The 25,681-nt window shown below is 50.4% G+C and overlaps 1 protein-coding gene across 1 annotated transcript in view; it reads right to left on the reverse strand.

Annotated features, from left to right (window-relative positions):
• Window positions 1-25,681, reverse strand: part of TET3 (tet methylcytosine dioxygenase 3) — a 159,167-nt gene that overhangs the window by 101,297 nt on the left and 32,189 nt on the right. Inside the window, exon 2 of the mRNA XM_074981893.1 lies at window positions 14,118-14,174. Within this exon, the coding sequence (XP_074837994.1) occupies window positions 14,118-14,174 (57 nt within the window). The remainder of the gene's footprint in view (window positions 1-14,117; window positions 14,175-25,681) is intronic.

Raw genomic sequence — 25,681 nt, forward strand, 5'->3', positions numbered from 1 at the left:
ATTCTCCTGGCTCAAATACAGACACACACTCATGTACACACAACTGCAACAAACACACAACATCCAGAGACAAAGACATGCACAGCTGCAAGCAGGCGTAAGCAGCCAGCGCATGTGTACAAACAGATGCCAGGCACAGACATGTATGCCTCACCTCTGCCACCGACATGCTGCGTGACCTTGGTTGAGTCACCTTCCCTCTCAGGACCCCATTTTCCCCATTAGCAAAAGGGGACTCATGATATTGATTGGCTCCCTCGGAGGACTAATTAGTCATTCATGTTTATTATTATAACCTCCAACCTGCCAGCCAACACTGAACACGAAAGGATCAAAGTTGGCAGGATGCCAGCGTTGCTACAGACAGCGTAGGTGGGTGCACCATAAAACCAAGGTCCTGATCTCCTGTGGTTTTTAATGAGCTTGCGGAGAGAAAAATATTAACCCCAACGCGCTGGCCAGGCTCCAGAGCAGGTACTAACATCCAGCCTTCCGTGATATGCCCATAGCGCCCGCCAGATACATTTATACTCCAGGAAAAGCTGTGTCATGCTGCTCAACAGCGCCCCCGCCTGCCCCTGACCAGGGAAGGAGTCTGCAGTGTCATGGTGGCTATTCCACCCCATTCCAGCCTTACTGCTGCACTGTGGCTGCTGGCTGTGGCTCTGCCTCCAGAGCTGGGCTCCCAAGCAGCAGCCACCACTCTCCAGCTGCCCAGTTCTGAAAAAGGCACCTCTGACAGTGGCAGCACGCATGTAAGGGTGGCAGTATGTCAGCCCTCCCCACAATAACCATGTGACACCCCCTCCCTCCAACACTAGAGTTACGCCTGAGTTAATGCTGTTCCAAGAACACAGGAAGGAAGATGGGCTAATGGACAGGAGACAGGAACTTAGATGTATTTCCCAACTCCGTCCCACACTCCCTGCATGACTTTGATAAAGTCACTCCTGCTCTCTCCTAACCTCTGCAAACGAGACACACTTGCCGGGTGGGTTGCAATGGTAATGGCTGAGCTCAGCAGAGGAAAAGCCGTGCAAGCCACATTTTCAAAGAAGCCTTTCGTGCGACTGCCAAAGTGTAAGTGCCCAACTTTACGCGCTGTGGGACTGGCTTTCAGGAGTGTTATCCAGCTGCAGCCAACGGGAGCTGCAGAGGCTCAGCTCCTGCAAAAAGAAGGCCAACGGTATCCCATGGCAGAGGGAGGCAGCCAAAAGTCAGCAGCCCAAGTAAACTCAAAGGACTAAATCTGCCAGAGTCGACCAAGGCTTCATCTAGTACATTTTGACGCTCGTGCTGCAGTACTGCCGATGGCATTAAATCCCCTATAACGCACCTAACTAGGCCAGAGTGGACCAGTTTCTTCCTTATTCTCACAGCTGATCTGCTCACGTTCCAGGCTGCATTGCCTCTTCAGTGTTTATCTGTAACTTTGGCCCATGATTCATGAAAGCTCTTGAGCCCAGGCTGAACTTTGAGCATGTGCTCCAAGTTAAACAGACACCCAAGTACCTTGCTGAAGCAGAGTCTGCAACAAGCCTTAAAAAGGTTGGGTGGGCAAAAGTTTTTGTTTTTTGTTTTTTTTAATCCAAGGTTTTGATTCTTGCCCATCTGCACAGAATACAAACTAAGAAGGAGGGGTGGTAATAAATCCCAAACAACGTAAGTACGTATTCTAAATGATAGTGCAAGGATTAATTTGCTCATGTTCATGAGTTCAGGCTGAGAAGAACCATAAAAGTGAAGTGTGGATTTTAACTGCCATCTCTCCATTCACCCAGATAATACCGTTGTGAGTACAAAATGCCCAGGAACCTGACAGCCACAGCAAGGGGATTTGGGTAACTGTTTTATATTCGGCCAATACAGGCTGCAACGAAGACAGAAGATTCCACCCAATTTCACAGAAATACAGGTGAAAGGACAGCCTCATCCCGGACAGAGTCAGGAGAAAAGGGTGTTTGCTCCAAGTAATTCACCTATATTCAAAATCTCTCTTGCTTGCTGCACTGGCTGGTCAAGGTCTGCGGAAATCTGGGGTTGGATTCCCCCTGTGACAGAAGAGGTTAATCTTAGCAGGCTTATTACTGTTCATGAGAGTGAACCCTCTCACACCTAATGCAATGGACATTTCATCCTGGAAGGGAGTAGACAGACTATACAAGTCCTCAGAATTCCCTGGCAGAAAGGCAAACCTACTGACAGGGATTTCTTATGTTTGATCGCTGACCTCCCTGAGTGACTCCCAACTCCCCACTGAAGCCTCAGATGCGTCATCTAACCCAGTTGTAATTCACACCCCCAGCTGCTGATCTACAGAGCTGCATCAGTTCAGTTCCACAACATCCGTGCTTCAATCTTCTCTCCGTGGCTTTCCCCGCTTCTGCTGGGAATTCCATTACCTTGGGGCCATGGACCTAGTAACTAGTCAATAATGACAGAGACCGACATTCTGTGCTCCCCTAGTGCTCAAGGAGCAAAGCGTGTTACCGGGACAAAGGTATTAGACGCTAACATGATGCAATAAATACAACTCCTCTGTTGGTAGCATAACCATGTCAAGGACAGACACTAATAGCCAGAAAGTGACTAAAACAAAGACATCACATATATTTCCTCTCTCAGTAGCAGTGGTTTCTCAGAACACCACTGGCAATATCTCTGGCAGCAGCCCTTAGTTACAAGGAAAGAGATGATTTTTCTGATCTCCCAGCACCACCACCATCTGGTGAGCTTGCCAACATGCTAGTTAGGAGGGCGAGAATCTTTCCCATGGAGAACCACCTAGATCAATGTTTCTCAAACTTTTTTTTATAACGTACCCCTTTTAAAAATATTACAAGTATCCCCAGACTTCTCTTGCGTACCCCAAAGGGTACATGTACCATCGGTTGAGAAACACAGTCTTAAGGTAATCTGAGGTCTTGAAACAAGGGCCGTTCAGTGTTTTCAGGAGCCCGATTCATTTTGCTTACCACCAAGTGACACCTCACTTAAACACTACTTACAAAATCGCACACAAATATTACAGAAGACAATGACTGAAAACTTGCTGATTTTCTACCGTCTTATCAAATCAATGAATTGGAATAGAAACATTGTATTTGCATTTCAACGTCAGGCATATGAAACAGTAGAAACAAGTCATTGTCTGAAGGAACTTTGATATTGTACTGACTTTACTATTGCTTTTTTATGTCGCCTGTTGTAAAGCTAGGCAAATATCTAAGTGAATTGATGCACCCTCTTGAAGACCTCAGTTCACATACACCTGCTTGAGAAACACTGTTCTAGACCAGCCCAGAGCTTCTGGATGGAAGCAGATTTTTGTTACAAGTTATCTGAGCTGGGTTTGAACCAGCAGCCCCTGAGAAATAAGTTCATCCCAAGGCCACCATGCTAAACCTTTCAGTTTAGAGTTCCTGAGAGAGAAGAGGCTTCACAGTGAGGCAGAGTGGAAAATTGACCCTCATGATCAGCCTCCTCTGGGGTGCATGGCCTCTGAACAGCACACAGCAACACCTCCTGCCAGTACAAGATCAAGGATGAGGGATTTATCCAACAAGAAACTTAAATACCTCCCCTCTAAAAGACAGGGCTGCCTGCTGCAAAAGCATCTCCCAACACCAGCTGGGGACATCGGCTGACTCAGAGCGAAGGCTGACATCTGCCAAGTCAACAGCCCCACCGCAGCTTTCCAGTGACCGCCGAAGTGCCAAAACCAGATCTGGCTTAGTTGAAGATCAGACTGTGTCACCATCAGAGGGGCTGGCAGCAGATGTCAGACATTTCAGATTACAGCCACAGAACTACAGGTTGAACCTCTCTCATCTGGAACCCTTGGGACCTGACCAGTGCCAGATGAGAAAATTTGCCAGATGACAGGAGGTCAATATAGTCTAGCAGCATTACCAACGCTTCCACTGCTTAGAAGACACCTGGGGGTAAATTACAGCTAAATAACAGCACAGACCACCAAGAGCCAGGTGTGGCGGCTCCAAACAAATTTTATGGGACTGTGAAAAGCTTGGCTACACCCGTGATAAGTGGCCGTCCAGCTAACTAAAATCATGCCAGATTACGGATGTTGCCGAACAAGAGTGTTCTGGATTAGAGGGGTTCAGGCACATGCTGTACATGCTAATGCAGTCCCACTTTCAGATTTCTACCCGTGGCAGAAGCATGGCACTGACACAGGGGTATCTGCCATGCCACACTCTGCTCCTGTCTCAGCCTCTGGGACACCTGGAGAAAGGCTGTGCCATCATCTCTGATACTGCATGGTCAGGATGGCTGAGCTTTCAAAGCAGACCCCCTGCTTCATGTTCATGGCACGTTCAGCTCATGTTAGCTGTAACAAGTGGGTCTGCCCCCCAAAAGCTCATCACCTAATACATTGTTTTGCTAGTCTCTAACATGCTACAGGACTGCTTTTTTCCCCTTTGATGGGGCTGGGTGTTGATATCAGGCCCTTGGCAAGAGAAGGGAGGAGGAGGAGGAGAATGGCAGGTGTTTGAGGGTTGTAGCATTCTCGTTACTTGGCATGGCCCATGTCACCTTTAATGGGCACAATCAGGGAAATGAGGCCTTCGGGGAATCCACACCAGGTATCTCCTACATAATGGAGGGCCATTAACACAGGTCACAAGTTGACGTGTTCAGAGTAGAAGGTCCTTCCCACACCCCGCACTGTGGCTTCCCCACGGCATTTGCTCTTAGACTGGGGGTCCTAAATTAAAGGACTTGAGGGGCCTGTTCCAGGTTGGATGGAGACAGGTAAATGCCAGACAGCAGCATGCAACCAATAACTCTGAAGGAGAGTCCCTTCTCCAGTGTCTGGCAGCCTCTCCAATGGCTTGTTAACTCGCACTCTGCTAGATCTATCTACTGCTTAGTGACCCCGCACAACGGCCCTGAGTTCTGTTCCCTCCTCTTTTATCAGGGGTCTTGTATAGAAAATGCGCAGCTATGGAGCAGTGCAGTCAGAAAAACTAAGTTCTATACCCAGCTCCAGCTGGGCAGTGTGGTCCAATGGTTAAATCAGAGGGGACCCTGGGTCCCAGTGGTCTTGGTCATGTACTCTGGTGCCTCTGGATGGCCAGGACTCCTGGGTTATAACAGTCAGCTCTCAGAGGGAGACTGGTCCAGAATCTATCTACAAAGTGCTCAAGCTGGTCCTTACATTACATTTACCTACATCAGTTCTATCCTGCAGCCCAGATACTCAAAAATAAAATCGTCCATGCAAGGCACCTAATGACTAAACTCATTTTACTCCTCCACAGCCCAGGCAGAGGTCATGCAAGCCTCCAGACGACACCTAAGAGTGTTCCTGCATAAGACCCTCTCCTGGCCTTGCCCAGCAAACACAGGGGTTAGAACACCAGTTCACACCTGAGCCCTGTCTACACTAGAGCAGCCTCCACCCTATCCTGCCTGCAGCATGTCCCAATGGTAAAACTTGATCCTGTGAGATTCTCCACTACAGCCACGCCCAAGGAGGAGCTCCTGGGATGCAGAGCTGGAGGGGGGAAATCTGATCTCATACCGAGCTGCCATCAGATGATAAACACTTCCGATCGCTTATGGCCAAGTTCAGAGTTGACCTAGAGGTGAAACGCTGCAGCTCTTGTTACTAACCCCAACACCTCCCCGGCCACCGCCCCAAGCCCTACAGCTCCTCCCACAGATTGATGTATGTGCGCTACAAAGCTTTGATAACAAAGAGCCGGTACTGTGGCCTAGAGCAGTTCTGCTGTCAGGAGAGAATCACAGAACACTAGAACAGAAGGGACCTTGAGAGGCCATCGAGTCCTGCCCCCTGCCCTCATAGCAGCACCAAGCATCCTTAGACCATCCCCGATAGGTGTCTATCTAACCTGCTCTTAAATATCTCCAGTGATGGACATTTCACAACCTCCCCAGGTAATTTATTCCAGCATTTAACCACCCTGACAATTAGGAAGTTTTTCCTAATGTCCAATCTAAACCTCCCTTGCTGCAGTTTAAGCCCATTGCTCCTTGTCCTATCCTCAGAGCAACAAGGAGGACTTCTAATCCCCCTCCACCCACCCCACCTCCCTTCTCCAATCAATCTCTGCTCTGCCTAGCCTCTGCACCCATTTTTTTTTCGCCTGGTCACAGGATCCGACACACTACAAGCCCATCAATAATTCAAGCCTGCTGTCAAAGGGATCTGCATCCCATCTGATTGAGGGTCCTCGTCAAGTTAAAAGGAGTTAATGCGGCTAAGAGGCCTTAAACAAAGCACAAGCAGCAGAAGGAACTAATAAGAGCTCTGCATTCCTCCATGGCCAACTTGTTTCCATGAAGGCTGCCAGCACGTTTTGCAGGCAGAACAGGGGCTATTAAAAGAAAAAAAAAAGGCAGGGATAGAGGCTGGGGTGATAATTATTACCGGTGCAGGAGCAATCCCAGAGAAAGCAAAACCTGGTTTGTTTCAAGCAACCTGCCAACCCCTGAGGCGATTCCGCCTTGCTCCCCCTGGCCCTGCCGTAGCCACAATCCCATGCAGCGAGGGGAAGCGTTGCATGCGAATGAAGACAGATCCCACTGCTGCTTCTCCGCGAGGCCCGGAGACAAGTGGCTAAAAATAGCACACACGGCACCGGGCGTGCTCGTACGGCTGCAGTCAGGGGAGGAGGGACGGTTGTGCTTCTCAAAGGCAGCAGCCGAAGCCATGGCGTAAAGCCACGGAATGTCCCACTGACAAGGCAGCCCCAGTCCTCCAGACCTCTGCTTTGCCACCGCCTTTGTAGCTGGGCTCGGTGCAGAGGAACAGAGAAGGTGGGGGAGGAGGCACGCTCTTCCTTCCTGCACCGCTACTGCTTCTTTCCTCCACTTCTGCAACTGCAGCAAAACCGAAGGGCACTGGGGCTGCGGGAGTTTTCATCCACCCCGTTGCTACATCCTCTTCCTTGAAACGTCCCTTTAGATGTTTTTGATTGAAGAAGCCCAAACGCTGGGTAGAAATACGGAGGGTTTGGGTCCTCCGGCTGCTGCATGACCCGCGTTCGTAATCCCGCCGATAACTGCCCTCCATCCTCCTCCGCTCCAAGCATGCCATGTGCTACTCTAAACCCACCTCCCACACACCCAAAAAAAGAAGCAGAGATTCACGCAGAAGGGGATTCCTAAGTCGGGGTGGACAGGCTGGCCATGGCATGGGATGCCGCGTCCGAGATTTACAAACCCAACGTCTCTCCGGGGTGCTTATTAGCATGGCCCTTCCCCGTTCTGACTGCACGTGACTCTCTCCGGCGGCCAAAGGCCGGCTCATTCAGGTCACGGTCACTTTTTCCCCCTCCCAAATGAAGGCCGTGGACACCGCCTCCTCCCTCCCCCCGGCGCCTCGTTCTGCGATTGTGACGGGGCTGATGACTCATGGGGCGATGCACACACGAGGCTGTAATGTTTGTAAACCTAAAAAAGCCACGTGTGAGCAGGCAGCATGATCCGTCCAGGAGCACCGGCTGCCAACGGCATGAGGAGGCAGCGTCTCCAGACAGGGAATGAAGGGGCCCTCCAAACGGGCTAAAAATAGGCACAAACCACCGCTGCCTTTCCCAGCATTGGCTCAGAGGGAGTCGTGGGCTTGGGAAGCCAGCTCAGGAGCAGCCAAGATGGGAGCAGAGAATTCCCTCTCTGCAAATTTCAACCCTCCATGCCAAGGGAAGCATTGAAAGGGGGAAAAGTCAGAGCCTCCCCTTGGACAGGTTAAAAAATACATGACAAGTTGCACCATCCGTCACGTGCTGCATCTGACAGGCACTGATCGGGGATTGGGCTGAATTGATTTACAGGCCACATGTGCTAAGGATTATGTATGTTGTAGCTGCACCATGGAGAAGGCTCCCATTGTGCTAGGAGCTGTACAGACCGTGAACTTGCTCCAGTTGACAAACAGCAACCAGTTGCAACTGTCGGAGGTGGTTTCGTTCAACCCACACCTACAAGTACAGGAGCACTCAGCTCCTAAGTTTTAAGTACATACACAAAGACTCCCAGCCTAGCCCATTTCAAATCAAACTGAAACAGCAGGTTGGCCTGTCTCCACCTGTTGTCTCCTGTCTTCCGTTTAAAGGGTCAGCTCTTTGTTTTATGTTCGTACAGCACCTAACATCATTACCCAGTATGGTGGCACCTAAGGTCTATGGAGCGCAAGCAATAAACAGTGACAGCTAGCTCAGTAAGTATGTGCACAAAAGAAAGAGGTGAAAACCAGAAGGGAGCATTGATATTGTTTATTGGCATTGCAGGAGCACACGAATCCTGGACAATCCCGGCATGACGTCACCTGAACTCTTCTATAACCCAAACCAGAGAATTCCACCTAGTAACTCCTGCACGTGGACCTGACACTGTAGCAGGCGAGAGCCTCATAAATATGTATATCTCACCCACTCCCCACCATACAAAATGCTGCCTTGTAGACTGGAAGACCTCTGCGTGCAAGGAGGTCTGAAGAGCTAGGCTACATGAAGGGCCTCCTGCAAGCACAGCCCTGCCAGATTGGACATGCAGACTGTGCTGACGTCCCTCTCAAGATGACCAGAACTCTGTACCTCTTAGAGCCAGAGCAACAAAAAGCCACTGCAGGCAAATCATCAGATCCAACACGTGGGGCTGTCTCTTAGCAGCCCACCTAAAGAGGAGGCATCAGCTTTGTAAGTGGCCCTGCAAGCTCCACCAGGCACACCTAGCTTGTGCCTTGCTATTGCAATAATGCAAAGCTCCATGGTCTGGTTTGATTTCTTGATACAAGACAATTCTGGACTGGCCAGTCTTGCTCCTAAAGAAGCCACTGGCAAAACCCTCTGATGCGGGGGCTGGGGCACATAGCAGTCCCTGCAGCACTCTGGATCACTTGAGTTACAGTTCCCTCCCTCCCTCCCCCTCACCCCATCTGTCTCGGATGGAGAAACCCACAGCTGGCTCTTTTCATGATTATTTGTTATTTGTTCGGAGCAGCACCCACAAGCTCCTGGCTGCTTTCCAGGGCGTTCCATGCCCTGAGCAGACCTCAGTCTGCACAGACAACTGCACGTACTACAGAGAGCTCTGCACCTGAGCTCCAGTGGAAAGAGAAATGTAGCAATTTGCTAGAAACAAGGGGACCGCTGATCCCACTCTTTATGACATCAGCAGCACATAATCGTGCCTGGTCTCTGGGGAAAAGCCATCCAGACGTTATTTCATACCTCGCGTGCTGCAGTGATGAGAGCCATACGACTGTACCAAGCAATTAGAACCATCACGATCCAACTGTCCTCTTCTTTTTTCCCACCCCCCCGCCTTCACGCGGCCGCTTTGGAAACTGAGATCTCTGGGGTAAACGCTCGTTTCCTGGCTTGCCGGTGTCAGAGCAAAGGCTGACTTTAGAAGGAGCTATTCTTACTAAAGGGATGCCAAGGAATGGATCTGCAGAAGGCACACTTTTAAAGAGGACAGGACTGCCACTTCAGATTAAACCAACAGAAATGCTGCATTGGCTCTGCTCCAGGCCGCGGTGAGAATACCTTTCAGCAAACAACGCTGGCAGTACCCTGGCCCATCTTCTGCCACGCAGAGTTGGCATCTGTTAAGCATCCTTCCTGGGGTCCCCAGAAACTTTGGGGATGGGAGAAATGGGAGGGGAAAAGCAATTTGAGGAAGATCCCCCCCGCCCCAGCTTACACCATTTCCAGTGGAACCCATGTGCAGGGAACTTTTTCCGCAGGAATGGCTGACTTGGGCAGGGGAAAGTCCTGTTCCACCATTCAGATAAACATCAGACGCTCCCATCTCCTGCTTCTTCATGTTTGATTGCCTCTCCGCTTGGATCAGAACAGAGCAAAAGAGCAGGATTCTTTCCCAGTAGCATGGCTGGCGTCAGTCGAGTGTCCTCCAGCAAACTCCGAGCACCAATGAGGTGACTGTTGCAAGTAGGGCGCACAAACATTTTTAAGGTTTGCGAGGGAACTTAAGGCATGCAGAAGGGACCGGCAGGGCACTGGTCTGAGTGAGAGCGGGTGACTGCTGTGCAACCCCCTGCACACCTCACCTGAGGCACCTTTCACCTGATAGATAGTACCTCTTCTGTGCCAGGTGCTCCCCAACCCTGACCCACAGTCCTGCAAGTACACAGCTCTACCCACGCCTTGCGATCCCCTCCTGTCTCAGCAATGCTAGTCCCCAGCCAATCTATGCAATTCTGCTAATGGTAACACCCCTCAGTCCAACCAGCTGATTTCCCGCTACCATTCCAGCCTGGGCCCTCCACCTTCACCCTGCCCTGCTCAGCAGCTCAGAAGTCCAAGTACGGATCTCTCCTGAGCGAAGACGCACAGTAGTACTAAGCCGCACCAAACCCATGGGGGAGGCCATTACCCAGGCCATTTCCACTTGTGGAGCTGGGCTTGAGCGCACGCTTCTGGCGGGGAGTGGAGCGATGCACCAATCCAAGGATCCCACAGCATCCTGGAAATTCCAACCACCGCGAGATCAATGCAAAAGGACAGAGAGTAACTGGGTGCAAGGTACCTGGCTACCAGGCATCTGGGCATCACAGGAGAAAAAAATATGACAGTCACACAGGCTCCTTTTGATGGGCTTTGGGTTCAGAACACTTCCTTCCCTCCCCCACCGCGAGGAACGCCATCTCAGTGAGCAGAAGCCCTGATCTCAATGGGATTAAGGGTGGGGCAGTTCTGTTGCCCATGGGCTGGTGACTGAGAAGGGAGGCTGTGCCTTGCTGAAGAAGGCTGGAACAGTCCATTCCTCAGCAGGCCCTAACAGTAGTTGGAACGGGAAGGGGTTGGCCCACACGCCTACCACCTGGGATGATATTTAAGAGCAGGTTAGATAAACATCTATCAAGGATGGTCTAGATGGCACAGGTTGAACCACTCTCATCCAGCACCCTCAGGACCTGACCTTTGCCGGACGATAGGACGTCAATATTACCTAGTACATCACCAACACTTCCAATGCTGATTGGCTCTAAGGAGACATTTAGGGTAAATTACAGCTAAATAAGAGCCCAGAACACTGAGAGCCAGGAGTGGTGGCTGGAAACAAACTTCATGGGACCATGAGAAACTCGGCCACGCCCGTGAGAAGTGGTTGTGCAGCTAATTAAAATCATACTGGATTATGGAGTTTGCTGGACCAGGGAGTTCCGGATTAGAGAGGTTCAATTTGTATGCAGTCCTGCCGTGAGGGCAGGGGACTGGACTCGATGACCTCGCGGGGTCCCTTTCAGTTCTAATGTTCTATGACTCTGTGGATTCCATTCTGCACCCTTCCTGCCTTGGCATCTTCAGCCACATCGTCCTTTTGGGGGGCAGGGATCTCATTTGCCTACTCTCCCGCCCGTTGCAATCTGACTGTTACTGTGTCTTCCCCGGGACACCTGACGGGTTTGGCTTTTCCGCTCTGATAACAAAGGCGAAGAAGACAGGCAGCAGGTCAAGGCATTGTCATTCCCACCCTTCCCCCCTTCTAAATGCACGCTGCCCTCTCCTGCCTGATCATTCCCTAATTACCTGTGATAAAGGATCCACATTGGTAAAGCAAACAATAAACATCATCTCAGTGCTAATTAGGTGTTACCAAAGACTTAGCACTTAGCTCAGGAGTTCTTTTGTTTATCAAGCTGGCATGACAACAGCTGCTCAGTTCCAAGTCATGATGCAACCTCCAGCTCACCTGGTTTGCAGGAGCCCGAATCTGCAAAATGTGCAAGGATGCAGGGGGCCAGACCCTCAGCTAATGTAAACATGCACAGCTCCATTGACATTAACACAATCTGACACCAGCCAGCCCATTGGGATGGTCTGTTCTGGTCTGGCTATGGTCTGAAGAAGTGGGTCTGTCCCATGCAAGCTCACCTAATAAACTATTTGGCTAGTCTTTAAAGTGCTACGTGACTGCTTTTTGTTTCTAAAGCAAAGTGTGTTAGGTGCCTTTGGCCCACTGATTTTTAGAGGCTCCGGTGCTCCAATCTCACTCAGATGCCTTTGAAAAAAACTCACCCTCGGTTGTCAGCAACAGATGAGCTGAATCTCATACCTCAAATCTCATCCTCTGCACAGCCAGTGGTGTATGAGCTGAATCAGTGCCAGTGAGAATACAGAATGAGGGCTTGATGCATAGTTTGCTAGGTCGCGGCAATCAAGTTATTGCCTGAACTTAGATCCCTCCTCTGGAGCCCGGGGACTTAAAACGGCAAAGGATCAGCCCAGTTACATGACTGAGAGTAGTAGCCTTCCACTTCCTCTCTGCGCAGGACTCCCAACAGAAAGACAGCTGTCCATTACAAACAAGAAGCCACCTTAACTGACGGCCTGATTGCCAAAGGCACCGGCTACCTGCAGCCAGCATGGAATTCAATGGGCTCTGCAGGCACCCAGCATTTCACCTGACGGAGCCCGACGGCCAGACTTCGATCTTGTGCCGATGTAACAAAAACTGGGCAGACTTCCATTGCTGCGCATGCTGGGCTCTCATGTATCTCCGTGCAACGGGGCCATCAAACTCGCCAGACCCAAACGGCAATAGTTTACACCAACGTCAGGGAGAACACAAGACACAGGGCACAGTAGAACACGTCGTGTTCGTGGAAGCTCTGCCTTTAATCAGTATCTCCCCACTTCTTTTGAGCTGCTTGCACTCAGACACCACGGCGAAAGTAGCCCAGCAATACACCTCCAGCTCCTCTCCCTCGGCTCCTGGGTGCAACGTAGCCCAATGGAAAACACAGCCAAGGAATGGGAAATACAATCGGAGAATAAAATGAAGAGCCCCCAGCCCTTGCGGCTTGGCCAATGCCAATGCAGCCATAAGGGTTCACACCGTCTGAGATTCGTGCCTGTTATTTCTGAAGCCACACTGCTCTCAACAAAGATCTGCAGAGTAGCCTCCCTGGAGGAATACCCCCTCACTCGGGACACTAAAAAACGTCAGCAAGGCTGGGGAATACGCAGGGATGCAGCCTATTGGTTGAGCTGCGGTAACGCTTCAGCGTAAATGCTATCTACGCCAGTGAGAAAGGTTCTCCTGTTGGCGTGGGTAACTCACCTCCCCAAGAGGCGGTAGCTTGGTCAACAGGAGAATTATTCTATCAAATCTCGCACAGGGGACATAGGTCAGCTCAACATTCCCCCATTTAGGGGTGTGGACTCCCCGCTTCCTGACTCATGGGAGTTAAACCAGCCTAATTTTCTCATGTGAACCCAGCCTCAGTCCCTGCCTGGAGACATGCCTGAAACTGTCAATGAAATCAGCTCCCTCTCTCTTTTTTCTTAGCCTTCCTCTTCCCCAGTCTCACATTCACGGAGCGCTAGGGTCAAGGCAAGCTGCAGCACCCTGTTCCAAACTTTGTCCCCCGTGCAATCAACACGAAGAGCTGCTTCTGAATTGATCTGCCAAGACGTAAAGGACCAGGTCTAAATCTGGAGTAACCCCACTGATCTCAGCTGGGGTAACATCCATGTAACAACGGAGTGGAAACCGGCCTTAAACCTCAAATGACAAAACCTAAAAAACCTTTCCTTCCCGCTCCACCTCGTAATTATGTCTTTTTCCCCCAGAAGCTGAGAAACCGAGCTGCGGTTTTGGGTCACGGCAGCTCACACAGACTCTCTGGGTCCACCCAAGTGAGGTAGGACAGCTACCGCCGTCATGGTTGCATCACTATGATGTCATGCCTTCTTCAGAGTTGGGGAGGCTAATCTCTCTTGTTCATTGCACTGGCTCTATGACCAGAGTTCAGCAGATCTAGGAGGGAAAAGGCTGCTGCTTTCCCATTAAGAACAGGGAGCAACGGCAATCGTGCCAGTATTTATTTATCATTGCTTCTGGACCACTGGGAGATGCTGAAATGCAGTGATTCCCTCCCCCTGCCTTACAAAGACATTACAGCTTAAAAAAAACAGCAAATGCATAGGTGAGGAGGCAGCTGTCATTCAGCAGGAATAAAGCCGGAGACGCCTGGGTTTTTAAACACTGCAACACTTCCTTTACTTTCACTACTGGTGGGCCAATTCCACCACCACTGCCGATTCCCTTCTAAGCTTTGTCCTCTGCCTTTAAACAAGGAAAAACAAAAAAGGTACCTTTGCTGCCAGCACTTGTTCCTGCGTTCCGCCTTCTTTATGGTCCCTTATTTCCACCTGCAAGGGAAATTTAAAAAAAAAAAAAGAGAGAGAGAGAGAGAGTGTCAAAATAAAATGCAGTTCAGGCAAAGCTGGTCACGGCAACGCTCACAACCACAGCCCCCCTGCTTGGGTGGGACTGCATGTGGGGAGGGAGCCGAAGGGGGGAGATTGTGTGTTATTTAAAACACGCATCATCCGTGAGAAAAATCACTCTCCAGTTCCCTTGGGCAGGGAAGGGCAACTCTTGCATTTAAAGGCCCCTGAAAAGAAAATCCAAGGAAGAGTCTCTGTTTACCTTGTTCCGCTTTTAATGCTCTCTCCGCTCTTGGCTGGCCAGCGATCTCCCACCCCTGCACAAATATCCCCCCCCCACCCCCAGTCAGTTCCGGCGAGAATCCAACACTACCAGGCAGCCATTTTGCTTCATTCTCCTTTAAGCTCCGTTACAGACACCCTGGTGCATTCAGGGGCTTTTTTTCTTTCTGCCAGACGTTAGAGTCATTATCATACGGCTGAGCTCCTGCTCCCTTCCACCCCCCCACCACCCCCAAGACACAAACACTGTGGACGTGATATGCATGCCCACTCCCCTGCCCGCCTCAGCGAGGGGGCGGGCGAGCCAATCCTGGCAGGCTTCGCCCTGTGTGTGTGTGTATGTGTGTGTACGCGCACGCGTGCGTGTGGAAAGGAGGGGGCAGCGAGGGATGTGGTTTTTCTGCTAGTGATTCAACCACCCCGACAGCTTTCAGGTCGCATGCAGCACCAGGCGGCTCTCTCTCTCGCTCCCTCCCCAGCCCAGCCAGCAACAAAAGGGACAGCTCAGTGGTTTGAGCATTGGCCTTGTAAACCCAGAACTGTGCGTTCAATCTGGCAGGAGGCCATTTAGGGGTCTGGGACAAATAGATTAAAAAAATAAAGTCAGGGACGGTGCTTGGTCATGCTGAGAGGGCAGGGGACTGGACTCAATGACCTCTTGAAGTCCCTTCCAGCTCTATGAGATATGTATGTATATCCCCATAAAAGACAGCCTGGGCAGCGGCCACGGATTTGTAAAGAGCCTGTGTCTGTCTGCTCCTGCTGAGGCATCTGCTTTACACCTGGGTAACTCCGCCAGAGTTACTCTGGATTTACATCACCATAAGGGGGATGTGATGCAGCAGGAAAGCATCGCTCCTCCCATGTGCATCCCAATTTCAAGAGCCCCAGAAAACTTCAGTCACACTGGGGCCAGAGGTCTGGTTTACCAGGTCTGCCTCTGTTCTCACTAGTACGGATGTTAATATTGTCCACCTCTCTGGAGTCATGCCAGATTTACAACAGCATCATCATCCCCAGCTCTTCTATTTGTATGTTTCAGCAGCAGACTTTACAAAGGGGGAGGTCAGTATCACGGGCTCCATTTCACTGATGGGGAAACCGAGGCAGCACATTGACTTACCCAACGCCACCAGCTGGCCAGGACAATGCTATGATTCAAAACCATGTCTCACACGTCCAGCGTTCTAATCACACAGTGGTTACCAAGAGCAGAATTTAGAAGACATGGTCCTGACTTCGTTCCCATTACACAACACCCAGCCCAGTGCAATCACTCTGGGATTACCCTTCAGTAATCGAGAGTGGAGTTTAACAGTTACTTGGGCATTCCCACCTGATTCCGTGTGGCCCTGCCAGCTAGCCCTTTGTGGTCCATAAACCTCAAAACACTCCAGTTCCCTTTGTTTTGTTTTGTAACTGTGTTTAGGGATTGTTTTTTTTTTAAATAAAAACTTTTATTATCTGGCTTAGAGTGTGTTGGGAATTTCCAGTGAAAATGACAGATTCCCACGCCCCAAAATAGCTCAAAGTGCAACTCACTAAGAGGGAGCAGCAACAAAGAGTCCCGTGGCACCTTATAGACTAACAGAAGAGTTTTGAGTGTGGAGGGAGTGTGACCCAGTGGCCTGAGCACATGCCTGGAAACCAGGAACTGCTGTGTTATAAATCCTCCACTGGACTAGCTACATGTATTTATTTGTTTACTGTGGTGCCCGGGGTCCCCAGTCACAGATTTGGATCCCAGTGTGCTCGGTGTTGTACAAATGGACTTGCTCTCTAGACCGGGGTGTGCAAAGTTTTCACATCAGGCCCCACTTTTAGAAGGGCTCCCCCGACCTGTCTAATGTAGTCCAAACTGCCAGACATTTCGCTTATGATCATAAGAATAAAGAAACTTTTTGCTTGTGTAACAAAATAACTCCGTAGAATGTAAAAACATGATGAATTGGTATAGAAACGTGAACACGCAGCTGTAAGAACAGTAACCTATTTCAACATTTTAATGTGAGGGACGAGCCTGAGACCCAGCAGCCTATCATGCTTCCCCACCCCCCATACAAAATTTCATGCCTCCCCTTTACTTTGCACACCCCTGCTCTAAACAATTTTGCTTCATCTCTCTGCTTCCTCCCTCCTCCCCCTCGCTTTTGCAGTTAGGGTTGGGAGGACTTGATGGGTATCAGTAACATGTTGGGTAGACATCTATTTCCCCACGCGCATTCATACCCATGACAAAACAGCTCCATCGACAGCATAGGGTTAGGGTAACAGAAGTAGCCGTGTTCGTCTGTAGTCCAACAAAACAAAGCAGCGGAAATGTAGCACTTTAAGGACTAACAAAATGATTTATTTGGTGATGAGCTTTTGTGGGACAGACCCACTTCATCCAATCAATGTTCTTGATCTGATTGATCGGATGAAGTGGGTCTGTCCCATGAAAACTCATCACTGAATAAATCATGTTGTTGGTCTTTAAAATGCTACATTTCTGCTGCGAAAGGTACAAGACAAAGGACTTTGGCTGTTTGCGTTGTACATTCTGGAACGGGATGTTGACAATGTGTGTTTCAACAATTACAAAGCTTTCAATTTTTGAATATCAACCTCTACTGTCATTAAATAACAAACGTGCATATTTAAATAGACACAATTGTTTAAAATATGCTTAAACCCATCACTTTAAGAAGTCGGGAATTATGAATTGATCACTGAAAAAAATGTTTTAAAGCAAACTGACATTACCCGTCAGAATGATTAAATAAAATAACAATGGAATTCTGCCAAATGTGCATGTCACCCTTCCCCAGGACTTTTCATCCACAGTCTTCATGGTAGGTAAATATTTCTCCCACGTTACAGATGGGGCAACTGAGACAGGGCGGCGGGGAACGACTTGCATGTAAAATAAATCAGCACCTGAGCCTGGATTAGACCTCTGGCTTTCAGCCCAGTACCCTACGATTAAGTTATGCTGCCTTTCCCCTAGGCAGCTGCAGATAGCAATGACTTCAGACTCCATCCAGACCAGGGTTCCCTCTAATTTTTCTATGCATGGGCAGCATAAATTTTATGGTGTGCACCAAGGTGTGACAAATGTTCACCACCTATAGGCTGCCGACTGTGGGAGGCTGGAGGTGCTCTGCTAATTAGCTGGAAGGCACCTGAAGCTCTCCTGGGTGGCTGCTGTAGCACGCTTCTTACAGGGAACACTGATCCAGACTCCCCAGTCACACAGAAGCAGAACAGAAGACGGCAGGGGGGACCATCTGTCCACTCATGTACGCTGCCTTGTAGTCTGCATGTGCCCTGGTCTGTAGCTGTGGGACGTTCATCCTCTTTACTTGGTTACAAAACTGATATTTATGGGGCTTAATTACCATTAGACCTGATCAGATATATTGGCACCTTCAAATCTACAGCTCGCTAAGTGTCACATTTGCTAGTTGCGGGACATGCTAATGCTTCAGCGTTGACACCAGGCTACCTAAGCACCCTTGTGAACACTAAGTGCTGGGTAGCTAAGCATCTAGTAACCCTCCCTCCCCCTAAGGGCCTCCAGGATGTTCAGAGCATCCGTTCCTTTAGTCCCAGGGGTGGTAGGGCTGTAATGCTGAGGCTCACCAGGCCAGGTCTGGCTGATTGGGTGACGAGGTAACAGCAGGGAGGTGGGCAACTAAATCCTGCTCCACTGAAGCTGCTGCAGGGAAGTGGATTTATCCCTCCCACACCAGTGGCCTGGGGACGAGGGAGGAATTCACTCCCACCTCCCACCATGGGCTCCACGCAGCCGTGCACGCTGAGGAGACAGGCAGCATCCGGCTAGTCAGAGGGCGTCACCCACTTTCTGGATGATTCTAAGTTCCCTACACCCCATGCAGTGCTCCTAGTGAGCTGAACAGAGCTGCCCTGTCCACAGGACGAGGTGGGGCGGACGCTCCCGGCCCCCACTGTTTAGGGGACCCCAGGAAGACGTCCCAGCCATATAGATTGGAGGTGGGGAGGATTACCTGGGGCAGGCAGCAGCAGCTGGATGTCACTTCCCCCCCCACCCCCATACTCACCACTTGGTACAAACAGCCACCTGCTCCGCTCTGCTGCAGCCTCCTGACCCGGTGTGAACTGCTTCCCTGCGGTAGCAGGCAGTGGCCTCTGCTCCCTGCTGCCCGCGGAGAAGCTGGGCTCAGTGGACCGGGAGGGTGCAGGCTGTTGCTCGTGTCACGTGGGGGCGGGGGTGTGGTGTGGTGAGGGGAGGCGACCCCCTGCTGCTGCTGCTCCTGCTGCCACCTGGGATGGCCCTGAAGCTGAGCGCTTGGGCAGCCACCCAGGAGAGATTCAGGTAACGCCCAAGTGATCTGCAGAGAGCCGCAAGCTGGCCGCATGTCCTCCTATGGGTGGTGCACATCTGCACATCCCTTGGTGCACACCACAAAATTTATTCTGTCCATGGCTGTTGAAAATTAGACGGAACCCCGACTTCGTGTCCTGGTGGAACAGTCTCACCCCCACCAACACCTTTGGCTACCTTGGAAAATTCTGTCACCACTCTAGCAACAGCAAACGCCTTAGGGGACTTCTTAAAAGCCCCCGATCATGGCTTGATCTGTGGACCCCAACCAAATTCGGGGGAGACACCAGCTGTGTCTCCACAAGCTGGATTCTAAGCATGGACACACAGGAGGGTGTTGGAGGCTCAGCTTAATGCTAGAAGGAGCAAAACCATTGCAAGGATGTTTGGGTCAGGAAACCGGAGCACAAATTCAAGTTAGTGGAGGGGAATTTGGCCCACTGTGCCCTGCAGTGCCACCGCTGGCAGCTGAGATGACGACCCACTAAAGAGTTAGCACAGTGCAGTTATTCAGACTCCGGCTGATACTCCCTCTCGAGGTCCCTGTGAGGTGGAAGCTCCACCTGAGTCCCAGATATCTAGGAGTTAAACAGCCCCTTTAGCTGAGCAGCATGAGCCCAGGTCAGCTGACCAGGGCCAGACCGAGATGTCTAACTGCAGTGTAGACACACCCTTCGGGGCCAGTTCCCCTGACCTGCCGGGCGGGGGGAGGCCCTGGCTGACAGCTCTGACACTGGGGAGGGCGGGGTGTTGGGCTTTTTATAGCATGTTTCCAAAGCTGGCAGGTCCCTAGAATGATGCTGCATGTGTACATGAGAAGGGGAGGTGGTAAAAAAAAAACAAACCCAAACCGCACCTTCACAGGAATGTTCTGCTCCTGAAATTTACAAAGACCTACAGCCCTGGAAACACAGTGCTCCCTGCATAACCACAGAACTGGTTCTGCCAAGGCAGCCTGGGAGGAGAGGGGTATGTGTGACAGGAAAGGGTCACAGCCTGACCATCTAACGAGCCTCATCCTGACCCAGAGATCGCAAGGAGTTTTGCGCCTAGGGCCCTCACTTAGGACTGGTCTACACTAGACCTTACAGTCGTCCGCAGACGCACAATTCTAGCTATGGCAATTGCACAGCTAGAACTCACATATCTGCACGCGACTGTAAGGTCTGTCCTCATTGAAGGAGGTTGACGGGAGCTTTTCTCCCTCTGACCTCCCTTACTCCTCACAAGAGGAGGAGTACAGGGATCATCTGCCGACCCCAGAGCGACTGATTGTAAGTGCAGACATACCCTTAGTTCCTGGGCTCTTGGTGAAACTTGATCCACCAATGAGAAGTCCTGTGGCACCTTACAGACTATGCTCCAAAAAATCGTTAGTCTCTCAGGTGCCACAGAACTTCTCATTGTTTTTGTGGACACAGACTAACACGGCCACCCCCTAATAGTTGATTCACCAAATTCATTTCACACAGGCCTCTGAATAGAAGAAATTCCCCTCGCCCTCCACCCTGGCTGGCTCCAAACCAACGACCAACGCTGGCAAACTGACCAGTTCTGGTGGCCACATTTTTAAAAGGAAGTTGGAAAATTGGAGAAGGAACAGAAAGGAGCCTCAAAGATGATCTGATGTCTGGAGAAAATGCCCCACAGTGGGAGATTCAGGCCAGGTCTACACTAGACCTCTGGCAATTGCGTAGCCGGAATCAACTTATCTACAATGGACTTACGGGGCCGTTCTCACTGAGGGAGGTCAATGGAAGAGTTTCTCCCATCGACCTCCCTTACTCCTTGAGAGATTGAGGAGTACGCGGGGTTGACTGCCGAGCCTGATAGTTTGATTTCGCACATGCCCACTAGGCGCATGAAATTGAACTCTAGAAGATCACTACCTGGAAGATCAACCTGGTCAGGGACAGAGACAAACCCTCAGAGAGCCCAATCTGATTAGCTTATAAAATAGAAGCGCACGAGGTGAGGTAATATGGTGTAATAACTAATAAGTACCCTACAGGGCAAGTCGAATAGTTACAGAGAGGTAGCCGTGTTAGTCTGTATCTTCACAAAACAAAAAAAAGTAATCCTGTAGCACTCTAAAGTCTAACAAAATAATTTATTAGGTGATGAGCTTTGGTAGGACAGGCCCGCTTCTTCAGATCTGGGAATCCAGTAGTTAAAGGGCGTTGAACCAGTGGAAAAAGGCAAAACAAAGAGCAATGACTGGAAGAGGAAAACAGCCAAATTCCAATTAGAAATAAGGCCCAGGTTTTAACAGTGCAAGTAATTAACACTTTACCATTCCGCCATGGGAAGTGGTGGATTTTTCAACTCAAACCCCGGGTGCCTTTCATCAAACACAAGTTAGAGGGCTCAGAGCCGCGGTAACGGGGTGAAATTCAATGGCCTGTGTTACAGATAAGACCAGATGAGATGATCTAATGTAGCAGTTCTCAAACAGGGGGTACGTGTACCCCAATGAGCATGCAGAGACCTTCCAGGGGATACATCAACATATCTAGATATTTACTTACTTTTACAAACAGGCTACAAAAGCACTACGCCCAGCAACCTGACTGGTCCCAGATAAGGGAATTTGCCAGACGAAGAGTGGTCCCCTGTTCTGGCCACCTACTCTGCTCCTGGCTCCCCTTTCCCCCTGCCCCAACTCCAGCCACAGGGTTCCCTTACCTTCTTCCTGCTGGGCTAACGCTGACCTGGCCATCTCAGTCTGCCAACCACAGAGGTTGTTCCAGCCCTGGCCAGCCTACCAGACATAGCCCAGTCCCTGCAGGTGCCGGCTCCAGCTGTGGCCATGACCATGACCACAACCACAGCCAAGGCCATGTGGCACCAGTTCAGCCCCAACTGGGCTGCTGGCATGGCCCCCCGAGACCACCAGACAGATTTGGCACAGGCTACGATCTTTGGCCTCAGCCCCATGGAGACCAGCTGCAAATCAGGCGGAGCAGCCAGCTTTGTCCCCGCAGGAACCAGCTATAGCTCAGGCTGGGCAGCCAGCCCTGACCCCAGCCCTGCCAGAGATCAGCACCACCCCAGCTCTGCAGGCACTGGCTCCAGCCCTAGCCTCGCAAAGACCGGCTGTCTCACCAGCCAGGGACACAAGCTCTCCACCCGAACTCCCACCCGGCATTTCTAGTCCAGTAAAATCCATGGTCCCTCTGGACGATGGATGTTGCCGGACGAGAGAATGTCAGTTTGGGGAGTTTCAACCTGTAGTGAAGTCCGTGCAAACTTAACATTTCATACCAGCAATTACTTGTTTACACAGCTCTACGGACTGTATATAAGTGGTGGGCAACCTGCAGCTCCCCTTTCTGCCCCCTTCCTGGAGCCCCAGGGCCCTGCACTCTCTACTCCTCCCCCTGCCCGCCCAGCACGTTAGGCGCACCACAAATCTGCTAATTCCCTGCTCCTTTGCAGAGCTGGAACAGCTGATTCGCAGCTGGAAAGGAGACGGAGAGAGTTGGAAGCACGGTGCCCCAGTGCATGAGGTGCACACGAACGAGGCAGACAGAGGGTCCAAGGGCCCCACATGGAGCCTCACTGGGCTGGGAGTTGCTGAGGCCCATGGAGGTGAAGGAAGGACACTCATGTGGCTCACTCGCTAGTTTTGGCTGCCCATTGCTGCGATGCATTGAAATGTGAGTACAACGTTTGTTTTCAAACTGGTGCATGATTATGATATAAAGTGAGTGAGCAAGCAAGCAAGCAATGTTTCAGTAATAGCGTGTTGGGAGACTTTTGTATTTTATGTCCGTTTGCATAAGCAAGTTGTTTTTAGGGAGGTGAAACTTGCAAGGGCAAAGGGGTAAGCGAGAGAAATCAGACTCCTGAAAGGGGTACAGCAGTCTGGAAAAGCGGAGAGCTGCTCATCTAATGACCTGTTGCAGGCTTAATCTACAAGCACCTGAGTGCTGAAAGGCTGCAAAATGGATTACCGTGAGCCCTCCAGTAAGATGTGTAAAGAGTGCGTAGAAAAACCTGCTCCACCTTCACTGCCACCATTCGAAATGATAACTGTCTGGAACATAATTTGACAGGGAGTGGAAGAGAGGAAGAAGTAGAGATATCATGGAGATATGTACATCATGTAGAACTGGTACGGACCTAGAGAGGTAATTGAGTCCAGCCCTCTGCACTTACAGCAGGACCTATCACCATTCCTGACAGATTATTGTCAGTCTCACCTGCCCCAGACCCTTGGAAGGCCCCCTCCAGGACAGGACTCACAACTCTGAGTTTATAAGGCCAATGCTCTAACCACTGAGCTATCTCCCCCACTCAGGTGACTGGGGCTCTGCTTCACCTGCCTCAAAAGGCGCTCTGCACCTGGATGGAAGTAAAGCCCTAGGAAAAAGCATCATCCAAACCCTCTCCTGTAGGCCATGTTTTAGTGCCCACAGGGTCCCACGGCCAGAGTCACTGCCCAGTATGCATGCAACTCATCCACTCAATGCCTGCAAAACAGATTCCACTAAGTCCAGCACCCAGAGCGGGCTTTTAGGTCGCCGTTCCCAGAGAAAGTGGTAAGTCTGCAGCCAAGACACTACCTGAAAGTCAGGAAACCAGAGGCTCAGACCCAACCTGCTGCCGGCTGAGAGAGGCTGTGGGCGCTCTGCTAATCGGCTGGGCAGCACCGGAATCTCTCCTGGGCGACCCCGCAGTGCTCAGCTTATAGGGAAATCTGCTCACTACTATTGTACACTGGAATAACTACATTGCTTGGTGACATAGTTCCACGTTCCTGACCCCAGTGCTATGCCTTCCCCTTTTCGGGTGAATGGAGTACCTAAACCAATGGGAGAAACTCTCCGGTCGCTATAGGTAGCATCTTCACTGAGCATTTCAGCTGGACAGCTCTGGCCTTGGTTAGGAAACGCTAAAACATAAATCGTCTTGAAACGCAGAAGACTTGGTAATGTGACGGAAGAGCCACCAGAAGGGACACGTTTTACCCTGCATGGAGCACCATTTGTTGCACCAACATGTGAGTTATGGGTCTGAGTTCCTCCACCCGGTGGGCCATTGATTTGTGACAGGAGTCATGTCGCCAACCCCATGCTTCAGTTTCCTCCTCTGTAGAGGGAGGTAATCCTACTGACTCATCTTTGTAAAGCTCAGATCAAAACAGGCCGTAAGCGTTATTAGCTTCACTCCTCCAGACACAGAGGACTGAATTCACCCCAGGGCTTGGTGAAACTTGCATCAAGCAACTCCCCCCAAACACCACACAAAACTTTTTGAAGTGCCATTCCAGAGGCAGATCTTAGCCCAGGACTCGCCACGAACCTGGGGAGGCTTCATACTTGGAGATCAAAACCACATGGGAATTCGCAGGTTTTCAGGAAAAGCGGCTGATTCCGCAGCGTTTGGATAGGCGCTTTGGTTGGTGGATCAAAAGCTGACAGGCTGAGACAAGCGTGCTGGGGGGCATGGATCCAGACCTCCAGGTTACCCACAGGAGGTCTCCAAACAAGAAAGGGGACTAAGCCTGCGTCGATCACCCCCACAGCTCTGGGAAGTCCAGCTCCAAGGTATTGGTTCAACCCATTACAGGCATGGAGGCCAACTACTAGATGTAAGTTTTGTGGGTTTTTGGGTGAGGGAATCAGTTCTGGGCACACAGCCAGGCAGAAGACTGTAAAGGAAATTGCCTACGAGCACCCGCACTGCACCTATTTTTGTGTGCCTGTGCATGCACCAACACAATGCCCAGTTTGGAGAATGCTGTATTGTCCCTACTCACTGTGCATGACTAATTCTGTGCACTGGTGGTTCTGTATAAACAACAGATGTCAAATACATTGCACGGTATTGTATTAAAGAAATGCATAGGCAAAACCAACATGTCCAGACTCATCATATTTGCTCAGGCTTGCATCAACCTCGAGAGAGCTGAAGAAATTATGGGTTGAATTCTGCAGCAATAAAACCTGCAGTCAACAGAACACAAGTTGTGTGTGTCATGCAGGTGCAATTCCTATTGAAGCAATGGGAGGCAGACCTTTGGCAGTTAGAGACTGCATATATGTACAGCACCTGACACAAAGGGGTGCTGATATGTAACTGGGACACCTATGCGCCAGCTTAATTTACATAATATCACATCTCTGCTGGCAGCCCCTTCGTGTGACACATTTTGCCTGAGGCTCCCTCAGAGGACCCCAACATTGTGGAGCAAACTCTGGATTGCCAGAGCTGTACAGTTCAGGACATCATGATCCAGGGAGGTCAGAACAGTCTGTTAGAGTTGGCAGCACATGGTGAAATTCTGATCTGGAATCTGTCATACCCTTGCTTTGCCAAAACTTTGGGGGGTGTTGGTACCCAGAGATGGGCTCTAATCAATGTTGCTTTTGGTCTCAGCCCAAGTAGCTTAGCCCTTGTCCTAGTTACAGGGAAAGGCCATGGATGTTTCTAGACTCTCTTGGCTGTGATTGTCCCTCCATCTGCACTTTGAGTGCCCAGAATGTAAATCCTCAGAAGGTGTGTATCTAGAGCAAGGATCACTGACCCTCCCAGGTCAGAAAATAATCAGCCTAAAGGACAAGCAGCTCTTGCTTGGATGGAAAAATCTGTCCTTTCACTGAATCATGTGCACTGAAAACCCCATTCATTTTCAAAAGGACCTGGATCCATAAACTCATTGCCAGGCAAGCCTGTGGAACTCATTGCCACATGATCCCAGGGAGGGCAAGAGCTCAAAAGGATCCATAAAAGGATTTCAAGGGATGACAAACGTTTGCAGTTACCACAGCATGGGATTAAACAGAAACAACTAATCTGGAATGCTATAAATCCTCATGCATCAGTGTAGCCAGACAAAGAATCAGGGCATAAA

This window comes from Carettochelys insculpta, chromosome 31, assembly GCF_033958435.1.
Source record: "Carettochelys insculpta isolate YL-2023 chromosome 31, ASM3395843v1, whole genome shotgun sequence".
NCBI lineage: Eukaryota > Metazoa > Chordata > Testudines > Carettochelyidae > Carettochelys > Carettochelys insculpta.